Source organism: Barbus barbus, assembly GCF_936440315.1.
Source record: "Barbus barbus genome assembly, chromosome: 9".
NCBI lineage: Eukaryota > Metazoa > Chordata > Actinopteri > Cypriniformes > Cyprinidae > Barbus > Barbus barbus.
In genome coordinates this window covers 28,924,687-28,951,633 of record NC_136737.1, presented here as the reverse complement: position 1 = coordinate 28,951,633, position 26,947 = coordinate 28,924,687, and the positions used below count along the sequence as shown (strand labels likewise).

Below are 26,947 nucleotides of genomic sequence, written 5' to 3'. Positions count from 1 at the left end.
ACAGTCAAACTAGAAAGACAAAGCCTTTCAAGGTAACAAAAAAAAAAAAAAAAAAAAAAAAGACATGGCAGATATTTAGGCCAAAGTGGGCGAAGATAAAAATCTTTGTCATCATTTTATCTCTCTTATTAAAAAATAAGAACAAAGATACACATTACAAATACGCATAATATACAAATAAAACAAACAGTGCTTTATTTTCAGGTACAATAGGTGTATTTAGCAGAGCATTCAATGAAATTAAATGAACAAATATAAAAATAAAACACTAGATAGACTGATTCCTAAAGCAACTGTATTAAAGATTTTCAGTCAAGAATAGAGAGTGATTTTTCTCTTTGTGTTTTGTTAACGTTAAATGAATAGTTCCCCCAAAAATAAATATTCTGTCATCTGTCTGTCAATTCTGTCATAATGTTTTATTTTTATACCATAATTTTCTCAAAAGTTGTTTTAAACCTGAATGAGTTTCTTTCTTCTGCTGAACATAAATGCTATTTTGAAGAAGGTGGAAAACCAAACAGTTGCTGTTCTTTCCTGCTATCAAAGTCAATGTGGACCAGCAACTGTTTGGTTACCCTCATTCTTCAAAATATCTTCTTTTGGGTTCAGCACAAGAAATTAATAGAGGTTTGGGACAACATGTGAGTGAGTAAATAATGACAGAAATTAAATTTTAGGGTGAACTATCCCTTTAATGACAGTCGACAGCATGTTTAGTGTCCTGTCCCTTTAAGAGCTGCACGCATCTAATATATAGGCACGCATCTGTTTCTCTCTTAACTATTTACTTTCATTTTAGAGATAACCAAATGAGTCTGTATGTAAACCTTGTGTGTTTTGACAGTATTAGCGCAAAAAATAAGTTAGTTGAGTAATCAGGCGCTGTTAGACAGACTTTTTAGCGCGCGTGCTTCAGGTGTATGAGCGCACGTCAGACCAGCGCGCGAATTAAACTATTAACCAGCAAGGCTTGTGTGCAAATAATGTACTTTTGCGATCGCGAATAAGTGCAGTGTCCTGTCAGAGTAACTCTACTGCTGTATGTGGTGTTGTACAGTATATAGAGACGGAGGCGCCAGAACTGTATTTGACATAATGTGTGCTATAGCACGATACTACCATATTTCTTCAAAAGCAGATCGTGGAGACATTTGTATCGTCCACGATCAAAAATCGTCATATCGCACACCCCTAAGCCCAGCCAATTCCAGCGGTCTCGCCACTGGGGCTGAAACTTTCTCTGCCTTTTCTTTTCGTATTCCCTTTCGCTTTCCCTCAATTCCTCTGGTGATTTTCTCTTCCTTGCCTTCTCTTTTTTACCCGGCGTTTGACCGGGTGATGGGGGGTTCAGAAACATGTAGCCCAGCTTAATAGTAGCTATAGGTAGGTGCTGAGCAGCAGTGTGCAGTTTGTGCGCGTAACCGCGGCAACGAGCAAGGCGGTGCAGACGGAGCGCATAAACCCGCTCTGTAAGGCTGTCGGGATCACGTAACGTGTTAGCGGTGGTTACCGAGACGATTTAACAGAAATCAAAACACAGAACCACAGGTAATTAATGTGAAATTAGACTTTTTTTAATCGAGGCATTATTTTTACTGGCCCCACCGGGCTAGTGGTTGGAGCGATCTGGTGGCCCTGACGGTTTTAAAAGTACGTCCGGGCCACCGGGCCAATTATATTGTCGACCCCAGATCATCCATCAAAACTTTAGGCTACTAGTGTGACCCTGGCTTCTTTTATCCAGCCGAGATAAACATACATTAGTCTTGAGCAAATTCAGTATAATCATTGTGTTTGATCATTTTGGCTGATACTTATGCTCATACAGAGTACTGTATGCTCATATCGTGTGACCCTGGCTTCTTTTATCCAGCCGAGAGCTGTATTGTGTATCATCTGCTCATCCAGAGGTTTTGAGCCGTCGTTCAGTCTGTATTTCACACAGATGAGAAACGGTCTGCTGCTCCGAAACACAGAACATCACAGAATACCTAGAGAGGTGGTGCTTATATTTATATATTTACATTATTTAACATATTAGTCATAACATTAGTGAATATATTATATTTTAGTTTTAAGTTATCTCGTGCCCCCCGGCTGAGAACCAGTGACCTAAAGCGTGATCTACCAGCATTGCCTTCACGATCGACCTGTTGGGCACCCCTGGTTTATATAAACATACATTAGTCTTGAGCACATTCAGTATAATCATTGTGTTTGATCATTTACATTTTGATTCTTAAACGCTCACCCAAAAATATAAAGTGTCATAATGTACTTCCCTGCATGTTGTTCCTGACCCGTATGACCTTCTTTCTTCTGTCAAACACAATAGATCATATTTTGGACATTGTTGACAACCAAAGTTTTGGTATCAATGCTTTCTATTGTGTGGACAAAAACATTTCTCAAAATATCTTCTCTTATGTTTCACAGAATAAAGTCACACTGTTTGGAAATGACTTGAAGATAATTAAAGTGAAGACAGTTTTAATTTTTGGGTGAACTATCGCTTTAAAGTAAGGTTAAATAATTAATATTAATAATTGAATCTATATAAGCACTTTTCTGGGTTTGTAATATGTGATACTCTAAATGAATTTGTAATATATTCCGTTCAGTTTGGGCTAGCTTATAACACTGTCATGCTACAATACTATCGTGCCTAATGTATAGATGTTGTGGAATATCTGCTCTGAATATCTTTGTGTTGTTTCTAATGCATTTCGCTCAGTGTGGGGTAGTTTCAACATAACTTGTTTACAAATATCTGTTCTTAGGTGTAAATGTTTTCTACGTGCTAGTATATGTCCGGTGGCTGGCGTTCGCAAATTTCTCGGGTGTAAATGTTTGAAAAGCTGTAAATACGCGTGGTTTACAGCCCATCAACAGATATTTGTCCGTGTAATTGGCCATCAGCAGATATAGACACACATTGTATCCATCAGTTGGCCATTGGTTTGCTTTGGATTTTGCTAACTTTTTTTAGGCATGTGGCTGCATCATGCTCACCTGCATCAGCACCTCGCAAAGGGAAACGCAGGTGTCGTTCAGGTTTCAGTGCGATCGAGAATCATACTGAGTAAGTGCACAGACATGATATTTTACAGATGTAATTGAGTTTACATCGTAAACATGTACTTGTGTGACACTACACAAACTGTTGTGATAATATATTACTACTAACTTCCTTTTTTTTTTTTTTTTTTTACAGATTTGCCAAGGAAAATATTCAAGCACCTGTTTCGAAGAGAGCCAAGGCAAACAAGCAAGTAATCTCCAGGCAGTCCACTCTGTCATGGAAAACAGAGACGGATGTTGGTATGATTCCACAGACTCTGTGATTCCGGCCTGCACGGGAAACTGGAGCTCAACTGACGTCTGCTGACTCGCATTCTCCCATGAGTCTATATATGTCTCTTTTGCACTGTCTTTTGTAACACTACATAAAACTTAGAACATATACTTGGATTTACACATGAAACAACATGTATTTATGTGCAATACCATGTGAGTGAGTAGGTTACACATAGGTGGGTGAGTGGGCCTAACAAACCATCTGCCTTTTGTAATGCTCTCATCTTTCCTTATATATGTCCTTATGTATACTGGACACAATTACTACTTCTTGCATTGTCCCGGTTTGCACTGTTTTGCCTTGAATGTCTCTTTAGCACAGTCTTCTGTACCCCTTCTTAAAACTTCTTAATTTTGTAAAGTATGTCAGTTGACTTATACTATGCGAGACATTTAGTTCCTAAACATAGAGCAATTACAATAAAATAGATTAAAATCTTGGAGCCCTCTGAAATTGTTTCTTCAGGTTGCCTCACAGCATTTCACCTTGCCTCAAAGTGACAGTCACACTGATGGGCCATTAGCAGCTTTAGGGGAGGGCCCTTTGTCTCTCAGGTGAAATCACTTAATATTCAAGACCATTACCACTCCCTCACATATTGGCTTTCAATCACAAAACATGTCTTTAAAAATTTAAATCAATATATTGTTTTCTGTGAATGAGTAAGCTGAATAATTTTCACATAATTGTGAAGTAAATATTCTAGCCTACAAGAATGATTACACAAAAGTCTTATTCAGGACCATTTAGTGTGGCTTTTATGGCCTTATTTCAGCTACATTTATTTTTCCAAAACTTACAAACCACGCATAATATTTTTTTTCTAAGAAATGCAGACATGTACATCCATCTTGGTCACATAATATTGTAGCACAGTTTGTGCTGAATACAAAAAAAATTACATGTTGATCAATAGTATGTTATAAGAAGCTGAAATAAGCACAAATATCAGGGCATGTCAAAACATCTCAAGGGTCCCAAAATGACCTCAGAGGGTTAATTTTTGGACAGTTAGCAGTTGTTTAATTTCAACAGTTAACAGACTGTTGCCACAATTGATCAAATTCAGTTAGCAGAAATCCAGTTGGGCCGATGGAGAAATGTAGATGTAATCAGTCACTAGAAAATTTGTTGGAGAGTTGAGGAGGCCTGCAATTTTTTACAGTGTAACCAAAGTTTGGGTATTATTGCTTTCCATTGTGTGGACAAAAACATTTCTCTAAATATCTTCTCTTATGTTCAGAGAAGACAGTCATGCTGTTTTGAAATTATTTGAAGATAATTAAAGTGACGACAGAATTTAAATTTTTGGGTGAACTATCGCTTTAACACTAAATGTTTTTGTTTGGCAGTATTTTCACAGAGTTTTTGTGTTTAATAATATAATAACACTTACTGTAGTTTCTGTAGTTTACAGCGTGGATCCTCCAGTAGAGCAGAGAGCAGCTTCACTCCTGAGTCTCCTGGTTTATTACAGCTCAGATTCAGTTCTGTCAGGTGTGAGGGGTTTGATCTCAGAGCTGAACTCAGAGCAGCACAGCCTTCCTCTCCAATACTGCAGTTATACAGCCTGCAGAGAGTGAAGAACATGAATGATCTCTGGGATTGTGTTTCAGCTTTAGGGTGAGAGTGTGTTTGTATGAGCTCTGCTTTTCTCTCTCACACCAGGATCGGTGCTATAGAGATTTTATCTTGCCAGCAGCTGAGACATTAATTTAACTCACTCTACATGATTCCTGATTGTGATGCTGAACTAGTTCATCGTTTTCACTCCTCAAACCGTTTGTAGTACTATACAGGTGATAATGTTAAAATAAGAGTAACATTATAGTGTAACTATGATATATAAGTCTTGTAAGGATCACTAATCGGCTCAATGATGAAATCCAGCGGCGTGGATGAAGGTATATTGTGTGAAGGACTACTACTCGTGCTTTAATCTAACTCCAATTTGCAAGTGATCATTAAATTTAGAATGTGTTTCTAATTAGTAACTAATCACAGATATTGGTTAGTTTAAATGGAGATATTTTGATTATTCTGTACATCCTATATTTTCAATTATTCATCCTATATTTTCAATTATTCATTCAAAAAAAAAAAAAAAAAAAAAAAAAATTACTCAGAGGATGCAAGGTTAACCACAATATATATATATATATATATATATATATATATATATATATATATTCTGTGTTTAATAGCCTGTTTATTAGCTTGTGTCTAATAACATATTTTGTTCCTTTAGATTCACAACACATTGCTATAACTCCTGCAGCAAACCGTAACAAGAGGAAAATACAACAGATTTATGCTAACACTAGTTTGTCTTATGATTTATTTCTCTAGACTTGGGAAGTGATTAATAAAGACGAATCTGTCTGTTCAGTCCATGATTGAGGTGTCAAATCAACCGGATCATTGAGGAGAGGAGTGCTGTATCTTTTCTAAGCGACTGGACCTACGATGTTCACACAGCGGACGAAAAAAATCAGGCAAAAAAATCCCATAGAGTTACAATGACGGAATGTTCATGAATTTGAATCTCAACTGTCACTTTCACACACTCACACACACACACAGACAGGCACGCACACACACACACACTCACACACACACACAGACAGGCACGCACACACACACACACACACACACAGACACACTCACACTCTCTCTCAGTCACACACTCTCTCTCACACACTCTCACTCAGTCACACACACTCTCTCTCACACACTCTCTCTCTCACACACTCTCTCTCACACACTCTCTCTCACACACTCTCTCAGTCACACACACTCTCTCTCACACACTCTCTCAGTCACACACACTCTCTCACACACTCTCTCTCACACACTCTCTCTCACACACTCTCTCTCACACACTCTCTCTCACACACTCTCTCTCACACACTCTCTCTCACACACTCTCTCTCACACACTCTCTCTCACACTCTCTCTCACACACTCTCTCTCACACACTCTCTCTCACACACTCTCTCTCACACACTCTCTCTCACACACTCTCTCTCACACACTCTCTCTCACACACACACTCTCACACACAGAGACACAGGCACACACAGACACAGGCACACACACACACAGGCGCGCGCGCACACACACACACACACACTAGTATTTGTAAATATTAAGCCGCATATTAAAACAGCAAAAAGTAATTCACAGAGACATTTAATGTAAATGGCAAGGAAATTATGATGGAAATGAATGCCGGCGCAGCCGTGAGTATCTTACAGTTTTTTACAATAATTTTTGCACTAATAACAGAACCTTCATGTCATTTTTCAAAACTCTAGACACAATTCACAACCGATGATCAAAATGCACATTTTTCAAAACACAACACTTTTTACAAATGCTTGGATAAAATACACGAGCCAAAGATCTTTTGTTCATTGAACTAGAATCACAGGTTCAAATTGACACAACTTAACATTAAAGTATTACTATTTCTCGCATAGTACAACTCGCACATTACATCTGAATTGAGAGTTTATTCATTTCATTGCAATGATCTAACCATCAACTGATACAGCTGCTCAAAGTGCAATTATGAACAACATTACGAAAGTGAAGCAACTGAGGACTGAGTATGTTCAGGTATGATCAGTTTCAGGATGCCTGTTGCTGGGAGAAAAGAAATCCCAAAACATCTATATCATTGTTATCAGTATTTATTTTTCCTTGTCTTTTTAGAGGTTGATAGAGCTGGAAGCTGATGAAAACCATTCATATTTTTGGATGAGGCAGGCCATGACATGGATGAAAGGTTGAGAGCCCAGCGGTTGAGACGGGCCCAGACCGATGTTCGCTGGCGGCCTAACCACCCCACACTGAATGTGATTTTGAGGGGACCCAAAGCAAAATCAGTGCAATGGGCCCAAAACTCCTAGCGGCGGCACTGAGAGCAATCATGGTTTCAGGCCCATCCACAGTTTATCAGCTTGTATTTACCCCATATTCCCCTTTTCTTACTGTAACCCGACTGAGGAGTTTTTCTCCACATGGAGGTCAAAGGTTCACAATAGACCTCACAAACAAGTCCCTCTTCTCCAAGCCAAAGATGATATGTGCAATGATATCAAAGGAGACCGATGTCAGGCCTGTATTTGCCATACCAGAAGATGTTTTCCAAGATGAAAACATCCATTATGATGTGGATGAGAACCTGTGGCCAAACTCACAAGACAGGGTTGATAAAAACATAGAAGTGCGGTGAGGGACACTCCAGTTGACATTTTACTGTAGGCCTAAAGTCATTTTTTCTTATCTTTTTTTTTTTCTTATTGAAAGTTTTTTGAAAAACCTGTTGTGTTGATTATTTCATCAATAATTTTCAAATTGTAATGTTTCCAGTGTCTGTACTTTTCTCAATGATGTATGAATGTGTAGAATCATAATGAAAGTTGCATCATGTGTTTTGAACAACTATATTTAATGATTGTACTAACAACTAAACAGTGAAACTATGGGTATCTTGTGAGTGGGGGATCTAAAGTAATGTTCTTATGATATTTCATAATAAATTAGTATTTTGAACCAATGCTTCTGCAAATGCAAGGCTTCTTTAAAGATATGAATGCAACATGCAGAGTTTTGAACATTGGATAGCCTGTATTACAAATAATGACTGTTTTGAGTTTTGTGTCTAGAGTTTTGAAAAATGACATGAGGGTTCTATTATTAGTGCAAAAATGATTGTAAGAAACTGTATCTGAGAAACATTTCCAGGCTGCGTTCTCAACAGAGCCACTGGAGGACACTAGAGTCATGTTGAAAACATACACAGGAGAGATTATGCCTGTGTTGGGACAGTTTAATACTCTTCAACTGATTCAATTACACAAGACTTGGTGCCACAGAGAACATGTAAATCATGGATTGGAGAACTTTGGATCTGTACGTTTAATTTTTGGACAGTTAGCAGTTGTTTAATTTCAACAGATAACAGACTGTTGCCACAATTGATCAAATTCAGTTAGCAGAAATCCAGTTGGGCCGATGGAGAAATGTAGATGTAATCAGTCACTAGAAAATTTGTTGGAGAGTTGAGGAGGCCTGAAATTTTTACAGTGTAACCAAAGTTTGGGTATTATTGCTTTCCATTGTGTGGACAAAAAACATTTCTCTAAATATCTTCTCTTATGTTCAGAGAAGACAGTCATGCTGTTTTGAAATTATTTGAAGATAATTAAAGTGAGGACAGTTTTAATTTTTGGGTGAACTATCCCTTTAACACTAAATGTTTTTGTTTGGCAGTATTTTCACACAGTTTTTGTGTTTAATAATATAATAACACTTACTGTAGTTTCTGTAGTTTACAGCGTGGATCCTCCAGTAGAGCAGAGAGCAGCTTCACTCCTGAGTCTCCTGGTTTATTACCGCTCAGATTCAGTTCAGTCAGGTGTGAGGGGTTTGATCTCAGAGCTGAACTCAGAGCAGCACAGCCTTCCTCTCCAATACTGCAGTTAATCAGCCTGCAGAGAGAAAGAGAAAAACTAAAGATGAGTTAAGTTCATTCACTGTTTGTCACAGACCCATGAATGAGGTGTTAAATCAACCGGCTCATTGAGGAGAGGAGTGTTGTATCTTTTCTAAGTGATCGGACCTACGATGTTCACACAGCGGACGAAAAAACAGACAAAAAAAATCCCATAGACTTACAATGACGGAATGTTCATGAATTTGAATCTCAACTGTCACTTTCTCACACACACACGGGCAGACACACACACACACACACACACACACAGACACACACACACACACGCACACACTCTCACAGACACACACACACGGGCAGACACACACACACACACGCACACACTCTCACAGACACACACACACGGGCAGACACACACACACACACGCACACACTCTCACAGACACACACACACACACACGGGCAGACACACACACACACACGCACACACTCTCACAGACACACACACACGCGCACTCTCTCTCTCTCTCACAGACACACACACACGCACGGGCAGACACACACACACGCACACACTCTCACAGACACACACGCGCACTCTCTCTCTCTCTCTCACAGACACACACACACACACGGGCAGACACACACACACACACACGCACACACTTATGAGGTGTGCTTTGTGCATTTATTAGCGATCGCGAAGCAAACTGAGAGGTGAACTAACGTGTATACGCTCGCCAGTCGTCTGGCCAAAATCCCATAGTAATCAGGCGTCAGACGTAAGATATGAGACGTTAGACGTCACGGTCACGTGTTGGAGCTGCGCTCAAAGTGCCGTGGCGACGTGGCGGCGACGGAGCTGAGAAAGGATTTTTTTTACTTTGCGTCTGGATAACGTACGTGTGGATGAACGTGTGGATAACGTACGTGTGGATAAACGCCTGGATATTAGCTTAATACTTAGGCTAAATTCTATTATCTTTACTATTGTACTTTTTTAACTTGGGATATGATCATAACACACTGTTTTCATGCTTTTGTGGGTTGTACAACAGTGTCTACTATTAGTAATATATATCTCATTTATATATATTTATATATTTATTCATTTATATATTTATTTATGTGTGTGTTTTAAGGTAATATTGCTGCCTAGGTAAAACAACAAGGATATATAGCCTGGAATAAATATGCAGCCTGCAGGGCAATGTACAACACTGTGTTTGAATGTACTGTAAATGTATCATTTTTCACCTTCTAAAAAGAAGAAACATTTTCTTGGTCTTGTCACAAAACTCTTTCTGAACCTCACTTAGACATGTAGTCGAGTGTTTCCTAACCCTGAAGGGGCAGGGGAACACCGAGGGGCCCACAAATAAATAAGGGCTTGGGCCTATTATAATTAATATTAATTTTAATATTAAATCCCCTTTATTTTCCAAAAAATAAGATTTTATTTTCATTTTCATTAATTAAAAGATAAAATGAATGTTTTATGCCTTAATAAATGTAAATACACAACACAGAGTTTCTGAGAAAAAAAAAAAATAAATGTTAGAATAAATTAAACTTGTTTTTATACTTTTAAATAATTAGACAATAAAACATAAGGTTGGAAAAAATAAAACATTTAATTGGGCCCTAAACATGTATTTTTTGCTAAATAAATTGATGTTAAATTGTTTAAGTTTCATGATTTTAATTAATTATACATGCTTTTTGATTAGTAAAATTTAATTTGACCATTAAAAAGATATGTAATTCAGGTACTGTATTCAGCTCCGAGACGTGACCGTGACGGCTAACGTGTCAAATATTACGTCTGACGCCTGAATCTTCATTTGTTTCTCTACTTTTTCTCTTGTAATCTTTAGTACTTGATTTCAGTTGACAATGTATATTCATGATACTTTGTATATTATGTACAATCATTCTTTAAATGTCAACTCTGTATTTTTGCATTCCATTAATTTAAAAAAACAAACGCCTGAATACTATGGGATTTTTGCCAAACGGCTGGCGAGCGTATGCACCTTAATTCTCCTGTCAGTTTGCTTAGAGAGTAGAAAAACTGCAGTTATCACACCCCATACATGCACTCACACACACACACACACACACACACACACGCACACACATACACAATCACACACACACACACACACACAATCAAACGCACACACACAATCACACACGTGCAGACTCTCACACGAATCTCACGATCACAAACTCTCCAGTCTGAACTTCTGGAGCTTTTCCGCTGCATAGTGCGGCACGGTTCAGTACAGCTCACTTCTGGTGGGTTTTCCACTGGGAACAGTACCTGTTACGTTTTTTAGCACCACCTCGGCCGAGGTTTCAAGCGAGCCGTACCGTTACCAAAACATGACGTTTAAACTCTGCTGATCTCTGATTGGCCGGAGAAAACTGTCACAGATTTAAATCAGCACAGCCAGCGAAGGATCAAACGCAACTTTTGAATGAGCGCACCTTTTTTAAACAACCAAAAAATGTCTGTTTCGTTGTCTGTTGAGGAAGTACAGATGTTCCTCTCGTTGATAGCCGAGGAGCAGATCCAGCGAGAGCGTGATGGAGAGACGCAGAATTAAAACGTTTTTCAGGAGTCACGGCAGTAGAGGTGGTGCAACTATAACGACACGAGAATAATCCCGTCCACTCTAAAGCGGTACTAAACTGCAGTGCAAACACAAAACGAGCCGAACTGAGCCGTGTCGTGCCGTTCTGAACCGTGCCGAGCCGAGTCGTACCACGCAGTGGAAAAGAGCCATTAGTCAGAGGGTGCAAGGATAACCTATTCTTTAAGTGACTGTCTACTGCTAATCTAGTTCATGAGAATAAAACTCCCACACAATGATGTACAAGTACAGGGGTAGACAATAAGGGAAATTAATAAATATACTTTCTTAATTTCCCTCTGTAAAGAAACCTCATTGCTGGCTACTCTCTGCTGTCTCAGACTACGACATCTTAGTCCTTTATCGGCCTCCGTAGCTTCTCTAAAGGGAGCGGTGAGCGGGAGACTGAGCCGTTGCTTGCAATTCACAAACTCAACCGCTACATGCTGCTAAAATCTACACACTGCACCTTTAAGTCGGCCGCCTACTGCTTGATCAGAACAGAAAGTGTAGTTCTGGTCACTTCAGTACAACTTGCTAATCAGTGATAGACAGAAATAAAAAGGTCTCTGATGACGTGCTACTGCTCCATTCATCCATGAGCCTTTAGTCTGTTCTGTCCTGGACACAGATTTGAGGAAACATCAGCCTCCACATGATCTACTAGTCATTATGATTTCAGAAGAGCGAAGAATAAATAACAGTTTATTTGTCAGGTAAGAATGTATCATGTTAATTACATAATTAAAGAATAAGAATCCAATTCAGAGTCAGAGATAATAAATACATAACATCAATTGCTGAAAGATGAATCTAAGAGAGAGAGGTGCAAACCTGACAGAGGAAACAGTAGCATTTATGAGTGCGGTTTACTCTGATATAAATACTCTTAAATCAGATTAAAATCTGTATCTGTATGTTTCATTTTGGCTGATACTTATGTACTTTGTTGTTCATTGGTCTATAACGCTGCCTTCACGTGCTATCTGAAATTTCCTATTTCCCACGTATGAAGTCGTGATTACGAGCTTGTTGTGTTCAAGTGCTTCAATGTCGGAAATAATAAAATGTAGCATCCCATTGGTTGACAATCATATAAACATTCACTGTGCTATACATGCAGTTTTCTGACAATCCTGGGATTTCAGTCAAATACATGTTTATTTCTCTGCTAATAAAACATAAAATATGCTTTGAATGATTGTTCATATCTAGCCTATAAATACGGTACTTAAGCGACCAGACAAAGGGATGTAGTTGTTGTGAGAACAGACAGCAGCAATGGTTGTCCCCTCCACCATGTTTAAAGATTATGACCCGCCCAACTCAGAAACTCTGGTATCAAAATTATTTCTGAATTTCCCAGTAAATATGACTTGAAAGGCCGTTCACATCCAATCTCCTGATTACTCCAATAGCATGTGAAGGCACAATAAGTGTATATCCCAGGGGTGCCCACACTTTCTTGAGCGGGGATCTACTTTTCAAATGAGAAACTTACCGAGATCTACCAAGTGGAAAATAAATAAATAATAAAATGCATATCAAATAAATAGGCCTAAATAAAAAAGCTGGTTGGGATGTATCTTTATCTTGCATTAAGTTAAATTTTATTTTATTTAAAAAAAATAAATAAATAATGTTCAATTCTTAGTACCCCCATAAAACCGTGCCTGCATTTCCCTAAAGCAGTGGTCCTCAACCTTCTTTTACTCCAAGACCCCCTCTTCTCCAAATCAATACTGCAAGCCCAAACTTTTCTATTCGCTAAAACCTTCGTATTTTCATGTAATTATTTTAAACAAAGCAAATTCAAGAAAGATTTAAGCATCCCATGAACACACTTCACAAAAATGTCTCTAAAGTTGTATAGAATATCTACAAAGTATGTAAAAGTATGTATCTCTGAACTCAGCGATCTGAAGGCAGCTCGACAGCATCAGTGAATATTTCCTCTGTCAGAACAAGCTGTTTGAGCGTCTGATGCCCGTATGTACATGAACACCACTGATCCTCACAAACTTCTCCAAAACACACGAGCATCCGCTATTAAACTCTGTGTATTCAACTAGGTGAATATCCTGAGCTGTGTTCAAGCAGAAATATGATATTATAGTGATCAGTGCACCGAGAGCACAAATACACACGGTTCGTTTGTGCATCAAATAACAGACACAACACACACCTAATGCACCATCCTGTATGTGACTGTAATCATCTTTACCTTGATGACAATCATCATCCATCAAAACTTTAGGCTACTAGTGTGACCCTGGCTTCTTTTATCCAGCCGAGATAAACATACATTAGTCTTGAGCACATTCAGTTCAATCATTGTGTTTGTCATGCTGTTTGGAAATGACTTGAAGATAATTAAAGTGAAGACAGAGTTTTAATTTTTGGGTGAACTATCGCTTTAACATGAAATGTTTTTGTTTGGCAGTATTTTCACACAGTTTTTGTGTTTAATAATATAATAACTTACTGTAGTTTCTGTAGTTTACAGTGTGGATCCTCCAGAGCTGAACTCAGAGCAGACCAGCCTTTCTCTGTAATACTGCACCAGGAAAGACTGCAGAGAAAATACAGAAAAAATAAAGATTAAGTTCATTCACTGTTTGTCACAGACCCATGAATGATGTGTTAAATCAACCGGATCATTGAGGAGAGGAGTGCTGTATCTTTTCTAAGTGATCGGACCTACGATGTTCACACAGCGGACGAAAAAACGGACAAAAAAATCCCATAGATTTACAATGGAGAAATGTTCATGAAAGCATAATCTAGCCGCTGCCGTTTTCAAAGCAAAACTGTGACATTTCATTCACTGACGCTCTTCAATCAGCGGCTCTAAACCCGGAAGCGCATAAACTTACTTGCCGGCAACCCGACAAAATAAAAGCTCGCTGATTTCACCTTTGAAAATGATGAAAATTACAATTAAAAAAATAATAATGTGTCAAAATATTAGCATTTTATTTTTAACTTTAATATAAAATAATTGTGTGTGTATGTAATACTCCCTTTTTAAAATAAAATAGTATTATCACACTTGATTATTTAGTTTATTATTTAATTTAAATAAAAACGAAATAAAGTGCAATATTATTATCAATACTATTAATTTATTTTTTTATAGTTATATTTTATGGGTCACACTGCATGCCGTGGCCTGTGTGACGACCAAACCAAATCTCCAGGTTCTCATATGAACCAGGCTGAAAAACTTATGAGCTCCTCTGTTTATATGGCTTTACGCACACACACACGCACACACACACACACACAGACACAAAGAAACATTTTTTTATTCTAATCCAGTATTTGTAATATCAGAGAGTAACAACCCTGTTCCTGGAGGCAGCTCATCTTTGCACAGTTTGGATGAATCTCTCTTATCAAACACACTTGATTCAACAAGAGTGTGTCAAATAAAAAAGACCTCAAAATATACAGAAACAGTGTAGAGAAACACAGGCCTACTGTTTACAATAAAGTCAATAAAACAAAGACACTGTAAAATACTCACTCAATCTTTCTAGATGCTTTGATCACTGGCAGCAGCTTCAGGAGACATTCTTCTGATAGATCATATTTACTCAGATTAAACTCATCCAGCTCTTCTTCTGAGTTCAGCAGCACAAACACCAGAGCCGACCACTGAGCAGCAGACAGAGAGACTCCAGAGAGACGACGGGCACCTGTTCCGCTCAGGTATGTTTGTACCTCCTGCTCCAGTGAACGATCATTCAGTTCATTCAGACAGTGGAACAGATTGATGGATTTCTCTGGAGAGGGATTCTCCCTGATCTTCTGTTTGATGTATTCAGCTGTTTCCTGATTGATCTGAGAGCTGCTTACTGTCTTTCTCAGGAGGCCTTGTAAGAGAGTCTGATTAGACTCTAGTGAGAGACCTAGAAGGAACCGGAGGAAAAGGTCCCAGTGTCCGTTCTCACTCTGTAAGGCCTTGTCAACTTCTCTCTTCAGTAAACTGGTCATGAACATATGATCTGATCCACGTGACATGAATATATTCCTCTGTCCTGTGTTTTGTTCAGAAAAGGACAGCAGCTTGAATAAAGCAGCAAGAAACTCCTGAATACTCAGATGAACAAAGCTGTACACCTTCCCCAGCTGCAGTCCAGACTCCTCTCTGAAGATCTGGGTACAAACTCCTGAGTACACGGACACTTCTCTGACATCAATGCCGCTCTCTTTCAGGTCCTCTTCATAGAAGATCAGGTTCCCTTTTTCCAGCTGTTCAAAAGCCAGTTTTCCTAGAGACAGAATAGTCTTTCTAGCCTGACGAGAATCAAGTTCATATTTCCCATCATACTTCTGAGTCTTCAGTTTGGTCTGAAAGATCAGGAAGTGTGTGAACATTTGTGTGAGAGTCTTGGGAATCTCTGCTCTCTCTGCTTTACCCATCATCCTCTCCAGAACAGCGGCTGAAATACAGCAGAAGACTGGGATGTGACACATGATGAACAGACTTCTTGATGATCGGATGTGTGTGACGATCCTATCAGCCAGACTCGGATCATTTATTCTCTTCCTGAAATATTGCTCCTTCTGAGGGTCATTGAATCCTCGTACCTCTGTGACCTGGTGGACACACTCAGGAGGGATCTGATTGGCTGCTGCTGGTCGAGAGGTGATCCAGAGGAGAGCAGAAGGAAGTAGATTGCCCTTGATGAGGTTGGTCAGCAGCTCATCCACTGAGGCTGATTCTGTCACATCAGACAAGCTCCGATTGTTTTGGAAATCTAGACGCAGTCGACACTCATCCAGACCATCAAATATGAACATGACTTTGTAGTCTTCATAATCTGCTGACTTAAATTCTCTGGTTTCTGTGTGAAGCTGGTTTAGAAGATCCACAAGACTGAGATTCTTCTGTATCAGATTCAGCTCCCTGAAAGGAAGTGGAAATATGAAATGAACATCCTGATTGGCTTTTCCTTCAGCCCAGTCCAGAATGAACTTCTGCACAGAGACTGTTTTTCCAATTCCAGCGACTCCTTTAGTCAGCACAGTTCTGATGGGTTTGTCTTGTCCAGGTGAGGGTTTAAATATGTCATTGCAGTTGATTGGTGTCTCCTGTGTCTCTGGTCTCCTGGACACTGTCTCAATCTGTCTCACCTCATGTTCATTATTGACCTCTCCACTGCCTCCCTCTGTGATGTAGAGCTCTGTGTAGATCTCATTCAGACGTGTTGAGTCTCCATGATTGGACAGTCCTTCATTGATTCTCTGATATTTATCCCGTAGTCTGGATCTGAGTTTTTGTTGATACACAGGCATCAGTTCTGAGCAAAGGAAGTTATTCTTGTTATTGGCAGAGCAATATTTTAGAAATGTATTTTTAGGTTTGATATGTTAGATATTAGATTGTGTCATGAGATTCAGAGACAGAAGGTTCATAATAAAAACACAGGCTATAATCAGCTGATCCAGAGCTCTTACTGGTCTGTAGTGTGTTAGCGAGGTCTGTCTGGTTCATCTTCCTCAGGATGAACAGTGTGATCTTCAGAAGCCCCTCTCTGACTCTGATATGACCCTCGTCAGCATAATGGTCTCTTTCAGAGCATTCTGGGTAATCTGGACTCAGTAGTCTCTTAAAACCTTTCAGCTCACTCTTCATCACAGAGATGATGTTCTGCTCAAGCTCCTGAAATAGTGAATATTATTTTGTTTAGTCAAAGGCATGAATACTAAACATCACTGAATTATATCACACCTGCTAATAACTTCCACTGTTTGCTCAGACATCAGCGTCTACAGATACTGAGGTTAAAAGAGGGAGTTTGACTGCATTGGCTGTTTGCTAGATTGATGTTCATCTTTGTGCAGCAGTCAGGTTACATATGGATCCAGCTTCTCTACTTTAGTGATCATTGATCTGCTTTATAGTGGCCTACAAATTATCTTACATTGGTAGGAAAGTAAATGTGACTATTACAGAGAGGATTGCACAGATTTATGAAACAGTCGTATGCCGTCAATCCCATCATAGAAAGATGTACATTGATAAATGTGGCGGCAGAAAACAATCGTCGTTTGAATATCACGCCCCTAAAAACACCCCGGTTTAGAAACCTGGCCCCTAGAGTTTACGACACGGAGAAACATAACCCGCCAAAAAGAGGAAGTGATCTCATGAAAGAGAAATTGATTTTACTCCAAAAATAAAAACCTTATAACTCATTTAACCTTATAATTGCAAACAATAGCATTAATTTATATGTATATTAAATACCAGTAAATTGAACGAAACATTCATAAACATTATAAACACTATATAGATTATTTAGTTCTCGTTAATCCACAAGAAACCCTTTAAATGTAACGCTATTACAAAACAAGAATGAAAAAAATAGTAGCTATAAAATGTTATATTAAACTATGAAGTAAAACACAAATGAGGCTATAGTGGCATTCATTATAATACAACGTCAAGCTGAAATGAATGAATTAAAGCGAAACTAAACGGCATTGGGCTCACAAGCCTCTCTCATTCAACATCCAAATGTTTCCATTTTTTGCCATGTAACATTTGGTTAATAAACTATTATCTATGATGTAAACAAGGCTTTGTACTTCACTTCGCAGACAGCAAGCACACTCGGGCCGATTCTGTCTGAAATGCGGCACTGTCGGCTCAGTCTCGGCATCGGTGAGAAGATAATGGACCAGAGCCACGCCGACTCTACAAAACACTTCTGGCTGACAGACGGCTTCTTCTATCTGGGCCGATCGCGCGGCAGGTCTACACTCGGTGTAGTTGTGTGTATCTCCTTCGCCCGACTCGGGCTCTGACGGGCCGCTGCTAGAATGAAGGAGATCCGCGCCTGAGAGAAAGATCTGGAGGTTAATCCTGAGGAGATTTCGGCGGACACAGATCTCAAGAGGAATACTTCAGCTGCAAAAGGTAAGTTATTTAATATTCAGTCGCGTGTTGTTTGATGTTTTAAATGCCACGGAAGAGTATAGTTTTTAGATGGTTTCTATTAGGAGGTTTGCGATGATAACATAGCGTCAGAAAAACCGTTCGGTCCCGAATATATTGAGTGTTGATGAGTAAGTTACAGGCCTAACTGTTAAGCGCGCTCGCTTTAGAAAAACGGGGTGTTTTTTAAATATAAAAAACTGATGAGCTGTATCCAGTGCACGATAATGTTAGCTAATTAAATTAATGAGTTAAATTCCATTTTGTTTTCTAGAATTAATTCGATCGTCTTTTTCAACGAGTGATTGCTATTGAATCATAGGAGTCGACTCCGCTGCTGGCGCCATAGATATCTATACGAGTGACTCTCTGATTTGATTCACTTAACCATTCAAATGAATCATTTGTGTGTGAATCAAACTGAGCACGCTGTTATAGCACCTGCTAAGACAATTCAATATGTGCAATCTGAATTATTAATAATATTTATTTTGTGGTAACTCTGCTGTTTAGGAAGCTCTGACACAGAAAAACACTTTAGATAAGAGAAAGCCGTAAAATGTGTATCATGTTTAGTTCTTGAATGGAGGCTTAATCTGTCAGCTGCATAAGAGCAGGGTCAATTTTTAGACTGAATGAAAACTTTTGAAGCATATATATGCAGTATGAAGGTACTTGTTTTACCGTGGTGGGGATTATTATGAGCAAAAATTTTTAAAGTTTAATCGCAACACTTTATATATGTAATCTGATTTTTTTTTTTTTTTTTTTACATAAATTCTGAGCTGCTGCATGAACTTATGCATAAATTCATCAAACATATCAGGTGCAAATTCTGGGTCTGGTCCTAATGACTGTAAAAAACTAATGCTTAAGATTTAATAATTACCTTACAATATATATATATATTTATACATATATTTCAAGGCTGCAATTTGGAAAACGTTTCGATCTAATGGTGCTGAAATGGAGGTCAAGGGGACTATGAAGAGGTGGCAGTTCAGAAGGACAGACTTCAGGAGGCAGACACACTCTGTGAGTTTAAAAGTCCCATCTCTTTAACCTTTCATACACATGACATACTGTCACATTTCTATAATTCACATCCCTTAAAGGATTTTAATGCGGCACCAATTAGGGTAAGCAGCAACACTTCCCATAATATCTAAAGTACTTGTTAATTTGTAAGAAGAATGACATCAATGCTTATATTAGTTGCTTATATACTGTCTCACCCTTATAGGTTACAGTAATCAGCTGATCCAGCCGGTATCCAGACCAGACGCTGGACCTGCTCCTGGGAATGACCACAACACATCCCTGAATATCAGCGGAGACCATGTCAGCTAGATGACAGATCCCTGTGAAGACCTCATGGATGGCCCCAGCACAGATCCTCAGCAAAGACTACGAGAACCAGACAAGACCTCTGCACAGACCCTTTTTACCAGCTTCACCTGCTGACATGATGTTTCTTCAAGCAGAAGGAGTTGTATGAAATATTCTTAATGGTATCAATCCACAATCTGACTTGTGATGCAGCCTGGAATAATCACACCATGTTCATTGGTTTGGTCAGAGGAGACTGTTTCCTGACTGAGCCTGGTCTTGTTTGGGTTCCTTGTCACTGATGCCTTTTGTCTTGCTTAGTTGCAGACACTTAATATTCAGCAATATTATTGACTTGATTGCACTGACACCATTTGATAATAACTGAACTGAATTATGACATAATGTTTATATATATATATATATATTAGTAAATATAATTTACTTGTTACTTTGTGGTTTAAAAAGTGTGTTAATGTTTATACTGTAGTGCATTTGTTCATTGTTAATATATATTTTAAAGTATTTGGTAATTTTATAATAAAGCCTTTTTAATGTTTTTAAATGGTTGTTTTTGTGTTTCACAGCTGAATTACATTTAGCAGGTTCTGGGCCACATTAACACATCTTTAAATGGTCTCTCACATCTTAACACATTTGGCCCGGGGACCAAGCCGAGTCTCAGCCGGATCTGGCTTGAAGTGTCTGGGCCAGATCAGGGTCACGTCAGTAAATAAGAGTCATTTTACAGGGCATGGGCCACATCTGGGCCAGAGGAAATTGTTTGTGTCTGTTTTCAGTGTGTGGGCCAGTTTTGGGCCGGGGACCCAGCCAGAATTGGGCCAGAAGTGAAGGAAGGTTGTGGCCCAGAGGTGGGCCAGACAAATTTTGCTATCTGGGTTTTGTTCCAGTATCCATGTAAAATATGACCCTTCACATGCGCAATAAATGTTTGTTTCAGCGCTGAACGCTGATTTTACAGTGGACCTTGTAAATTGTGCAGCGTAACTTTATGTTTGGTTGACTGCATTTTAGTTTGATTAATGGCTGAAATGTCAAGTTAGTAACGCTGAAATGTTGCGTGTGAGGCACCTGCGTGATCACCAATCAGTTACATTAAAAAAATAAAGATATAAAGAAAACAAATAAAATGCATTAAGAGTGTCACAAAAAAGAAAGTGTTTTTTTATTTTTTTTTATCTGTTAATTAAGATACATATATTTTGTTTATCCCTATTTATTTTATTTTAATTTCTTTTTTTTTCTCCATTCACAGAAGCACTGCAGGTGTGTGATTCCTCATGGTCTATTTATGCTGCTATTTGAGCATATAGCTAAAGCCCTGAAAGAGGGGAAAAAAAAGAAAAGCTTTGTTTGTCGGTTTAGGAAAATAATCAAAATGCTGTCATTATATAATTCTCCGAAATTCTCTATGCTGCACGCAAGTTCAGGCTAACTCAAAAACACGAGCTCAGACCTGACGTCAGATTTGATCGTATCCGCTCGCGCCCTTATTGATCAATTACAAGTGTTGCGTAGAAACCACCGTACGCCCAATTCTCCGTCTTAGGTTCGTTTCGTAACTGAGGCCCATCGTGTTGACACACACACACACACACACGCACGCACGCACGCACAGAGACACACACACACACGCACGCACGCACAGAGACACACACACACACGCACGCACGCACGCACAGAGACACACACATGCACACACACGCACGCACACACACACACACACACACATGTTGGTTTTTGTGGTTTATGGGGACTCTCCATAGGCGTAATGGTTTTTATACTGAACAAACTGTGTGTGCTATTGCCCTACACCAACCCTACACCTAAACTTAGCCCTCACAGGAGACTTTGTGCATTTTTAGATTTTAAGATTTAATTTCAATTCAATTTAGTATGTTTTTTAAGCCTTTTGAATTACGGGGACATAGGCAGTGTCCTCATAAACCACCTTCATATTGTAATACCTCTGTCATACCCATGTCATTATACAAATTTGTGTCCTCATAAACCACATAAACATGCACACACACACACACACACACACACACACACACAAACAAACAAACAAACAAAACCAACCTTGAAAATGGAGTCTAAGTTGTTCTTTGCTGAATGTGATTCTGGTCCTTCATGTTTTTGACTGTAGTTAAACAAATATCGAATGTTTTTGTAAACATGTATGGAAGTATTTAATACAGATCAGTAAATGAATGAATATCTTATATATATATTTCTGATACTGTAAACTAAACAGCACCTCAGATCAGCAGATGATTCTCCCGAGCTGAATGTATTTGGATGATCCATTGACGCATCACTCTTGATGGACACACAGCTGGGTTCAGGAGAGTCATTCTCACACAGACTGAAACACAACAGCAATACAAACTGTTTCTGGAAATCTCACACTGCTCTGACAGAAACACCTTTACTGTTTCAAACTCCCTTTAATGTTCATCTTTCACTGAAAAATGGCGATGGGGAGGTTGTTGAATTTTTAAATATGCATTTCATATTTCCTACATGATTAATTTATGTTCCTCATCTAAACATATTTGAATCATGTAGCATGTATTTATTCTGTAAGGATGTTCAATCATATAGAATTAGTCATGTTGAAGCTAAATAAAGTAGTTATGAGTTCTTCAGAAAACCCGCTCCTTTGTGAAGGAAACTGATTCGCACCCATCACCATTTAGTCTCTCGCTGTGGATGGATCTGAGCTCTACACGGAGTTAGGGAACATAAACGAGATCAATTATGTTGAAAGAACATAGAAATATCTGCAACCGATGTACATATTTGTTTCATGGAGGACTGTGTTGTGTCTTGAGAGTTAAAAGATTAAAGTATTATTTTCTATCAATAAAAGGATCTGGCCCATGTGCCCTCTTCATTCCTGCATTATAGAATAAAATAGAGCAATACAGAGACACTGGTGCAGGGACGGATGATGACGCAGAGGTGCCCTGGATTGATTATAGGCCCTCCTCAGTTCAAATTGCAGTCATTTTTCTTACCTTCAAATAGCAATGGATTTTATCTACACTAAATAGCTATAGATTATATTTACACTATGTTACAATAGCAGGATTTTCTGCTATTTATACTACTTGTTGCAAAATAGTGGCAATTATCTGCACTTCAGTATTGTATTACATTATAAACCAGTATGCAATAATAACGTATTGAGTGTAAATTATCATTTTAATTCAGGTTATTAAATGGATGCCACCTTATTGATACAATAAAGCCCTCCCTACACCTACCCTAACCCTACCTACCCGTTACTGGATTTTCAACTTTTTGGTTATTTCTTTAATTTTTATTAAAAATAAATGCCTTTACGATGTGATATGAGGTTTGAAAGGGAGAAAAGTCTAGTCGATCGCGTCAAAAATCCTCCCATAAGTGATTTAGCATCTGCGCCACTGGAGCTGCTGGTCCATAGCAAAAGACGGGTTCAACCCCATAGCAGCTTTTTATAATCTTCACAGAGCCAATCACACGATGCTGGAGAATTAGTGTAAATAGACTCTCCGTTTACATTATCAAAGAACATTATCATTGACTTTAGTCTAATTCAAGCACTCTCAAAAACTCCCATTAATCACTGAAGTTGCTTACATTGTGAAATGAATATCTTGCTCACATCTTACGCACATCTGCACTTTGTTGTTTCTGATGAGAGAAATGGTCAGAGAGCAGAATTCATTCAGGGAGCGCTCACACTGAATAAAACACTCATCTGAATGCCTCTTATTGGTCATTGTACTCATGAGCTCAACAGAATCATGTGTGATTGGTTATAATGCGCAGTGCTGGAGCTAAAAACACAGCAGTCTCTGGCTCCGTGCCAGACAGTGAAGTTGAGCAAACACAGATTTGAATTTAGCACCGAACATCTAATCACACCGGTGTGATCGTTTATCAGAGACAAACATATATTAATCAGCTATTTGTGTCTTTTGGAAGCTGCATTCAAAATCCACTTGACTCAAAGATCTGAGGGGCACGGTTGAAATCGTGTTATTGTAGCATGCATTTATTGTTTCTGAACATTAAAAATGTGAAACATATTCAGTTTTCTCACCTCTTGACTGTCTTTATCTGTGTGTGATGTTCTTCAGAGAGATTCATTCTGGAGGCCATGGTTTCATCTAAAAGCAGATACAGATGTTGATCCACAGAGTGAGTTATGAATCATCTCAGCAGTTAATTTTCTCAAATCCAGCTCTGTCTCATCAGTCAGTCCTCAGTAATGACCTGCACACATGAAAAACTATTTCATCCTGATATTATTTACACAGAATCACATTATTCACAAACTGCGTAACAAGTTCAGACGAGCACTGTGTTAAAATGAAAGTAAAGCTGGAATCAGACGATTTACAGACTCTGTGTTTTATCTCCTAATGTCATTTTAACTACTTTCAGAATATCTGATCCTGCTGCTGTATAGGACTCATTTATTAGATTTTGCACTGTTGTGTTGAAGATGGATGAGGCTGAATTCAAAGCACTGACAGACTTTAAAAGATTTGGAAAGATACCTCAGGGTCTTTCCAGACAAGATAAGTTTATATTTCTAATTTTTGAAAGTAATGTAAAATGTACACCTGGATTTAGTGGCTTCACTGGTTGTTTATAATGATTTTTATACTTTTTAGATGAAGCTTTGTATTATATAAAAAAAGAAGGTACTTTGGCAAAAGTGGTCAGCACGAAAAAAAGTGCCCAAGAAATTTTTGAAGAGCTCCACAGCAGCCCAATAGGTGCTCACTGTGGCATTAAAAACCCTGGATGCCATAATCAAGCGCTTTTATTGGCCTGGTATGTCTGTGGACATAAAAAAATGGGTGAGTTTAATATGTGAATCCTTCGTCATGTTTTCATTCAAGATTCAAGATTTTTATTCTTCACATACACAATTATACAGAGTCAGTGAAATGTAAGTTTCATACATCTATTATTACCATCAAAAATATTTTAGGTCAAACACTGTGCTGCTTGTTAAAAAAGACAAGTGCTTCTCTGAAGAACCCAACAGAATATACCCCTATCGTGGTAATTCATGTTTTTATGAAAAACACAAGGAATATTTTTGTTGCAGCTGTTTTATATACGTGTGAAATACTCGAGTTGCGCAGATGATGACACAGTATATGGACGATAGCCAGAGATAGCTTAAAAAAATAATTAAAAAATAAAAAGCATCACGCAGCTAACAGAATTTTGTTATAAGAACGTTCTACAAATATTCATTGTTGGTTTTGGGAACATAAAAAAATGACCAGTTTTCTTGACGTTAGAGGAACGTTTTAAAACGTATGATGTTCCTCAAACGTTCTTTCAACTTAATTTTGATTTAAAATTCAACATTCCAGGAACGTTGATTTGTAACATTCCAGGAACGTTGATTTGTAACATTCTAGGAACGTTGATTTGTAACATTTGAATATAAAAATGCCCAGTTTCCTTAACGTTAGTAGAATGTTGTTTAAAGGTTATTATGAGTGTCAACAGACAACATAGTAGAACGTCACAGCATGAATTAATAAACAACAGACAGGACCGATCTAGTTTTGATGTTATTTTTTATTCTCTTTAAAACATACAACGTTTTTTTACATGTTTTTCCAACTTTTCAGTTGAATTTTAATTATAAATAGCATTGCCAGCTTTATTTTCAGTAGGCCCTACTGTAACTTACAGTACTGTCAGTGAAGCTGGTAATGCTGCGACTTATTTGTCTATATAACTAATCGCAAAATGATGGGCAATGATTCACATTTCCCGTGATAATAACATAATTTTATCAAAAGATCTTCCTTTTTTTCGTTTTCTTTCTTACCGCATTAAAGATTAAATGGCTCTATTTCCGCGCAGGCGCAGTGAGGGAAAAGGCAGTTTAGGACAGTGGTTCGTAGCTCTGCTTCAACTGTGCGATACCCTCACGAGGGGTGATATGTCAGAAATTCACCCGACCATCCGATTGCCTGTCGGGAGAGGCTAATCGCTTCTCATTTCCCCCTGTACACCGAGCAAACACTGCACGATAAACGACACACGACAAAGCTGAAATAGGGCCCGACAAAAAAAAAAAAAAAAAAAAGAGTCGCACGACCCAGAATTCGGCTCAAAACTGGACGAAAATAGCACAGCCCGGCTTAATAGAGGTGAATCGTATCGTATTTCATCCGGATATTATTTACACAGAATCACATTATTCACAAACTGCAGAACAAGTTCAGACGAGCACTGTGTTAAAATGAAAGTAAAGCTGGAATCAGACGATTTACAGACTCTGTGTTTTATCTCCTAATGTCATTTTAACTACTTTCAGAATATCTGATCCTGCTGCTGTACTTCACTTTAAATCAGTCTGGATTGAGTTTGGCTATCAAAGATAATTGTGAACTCGTGATACTCACTGTTTTTCTCTCTCAATGCACTTCACTTCCTCATATAACAAAACAGATCCAGTTGTAATAGTTTCACTTTCTCTGTCAGCTTCCTCATCTCTTGCTCCCTCTTCAGGATACGAGTGGAATATTTTAACAGTGTCAAGAATGCAGTTATTTTCTTTAGTAATGTGAGGAGCAATAAAAACAATAATAATCTGGTTATAAATTAATAAAAACATAACTTTTTCAAAGAGTTATATAAATCAAATCTATCAAAAAACAGGATTTAAGTGTAGTAAAAAGGCTGCTGGTTACTCTTTACAGATTCCCATCTGCTACTAACACTGTTTACAATAAAACACAGACTTTACACTGAACTACAACACAATCCAAATGAATTACCAGAAACAAGTTTATTTTAATACAGTACCATTTTTAATACAGTCTCAATAGTCTCTCAATGCAGCACCTACTTAACTACAGTAAACAGTCCTTGCTAAAGTATCTGGAGCACATCCTCATGTTGTCTGTAATGTAATGAGAAAACCAGTCAGCCGACAGGATTTTGAGCAGCAGTTCTGGTACATGTGGCTACAAAAATTAGCAAAATCATATGTGAGCACATGTATCCCATTGGTTGTACCTAGACCAGAAATCCCTTCTTTCTTATAAGGAGTTTAGGAGTAACTGATAAGATGGATTGTGGACTAAACTATATCATCTTATCTTCTGTTGCTGTCAGATATTGTAAGAAAAATGATTTTCATTACTCAT

The 26,947-nt window shown here is 38.3% G+C and overlaps 1 protein-coding gene across 3 annotated transcripts in view; it reads right to left on the bottom strand.

Moving 5' to 3' along the window:
* LOC306874644 (NLR family CARD domain-containing protein 3-like) overlaps window positions 1-26,274 on the bottom strand; it is a 45,211-nt gene extending 18,937 nt beyond the window's left edge. Inside the window, exons 1-9 of one of the 3 annotated variants that reach the window (XM_079424810.1) lie at window positions 26,201-26,254; window positions 23,860-24,032; window positions 22,024-22,131; window positions 21,846-21,906; window positions 16,931-17,135; window positions 14,994-16,773; window positions 13,950-14,036; window positions 8,686-8,859; window positions 4,758-4,931 (exon numbers count right to left, since the gene is read on the bottom strand). In XM_079424810.1, coding sequence (XP_079280936.1) covers window positions 4,758-4,931; window positions 8,686-8,859; window positions 13,950-14,036; window positions 14,994-16,773; window positions 16,931-17,135; window positions 21,846-21,906; window positions 22,024-22,131; window positions 23,860-23,918 — 2,648 coding nt within the window. In that variant the 5' untranslated portion in view covers window positions 23,919-24,032; window positions 26,201-26,254. Of the gene's footprint in view, window positions 1-4,757; window positions 4,932-8,685; window positions 8,860-13,949; window positions 14,037-14,993; window positions 16,774-16,930; window positions 17,136-21,845; window positions 21,907-22,023; window positions 22,132-23,859; window positions 24,033-26,200 lie in introns of those variants that run through there. The other 2 variants (XM_079424812.1, XM_079424811.1) reach the window with 2 other exon arrangements.
* Between the last annotated feature and the right edge of the window lie 673 nt (window positions 26,275-26,947).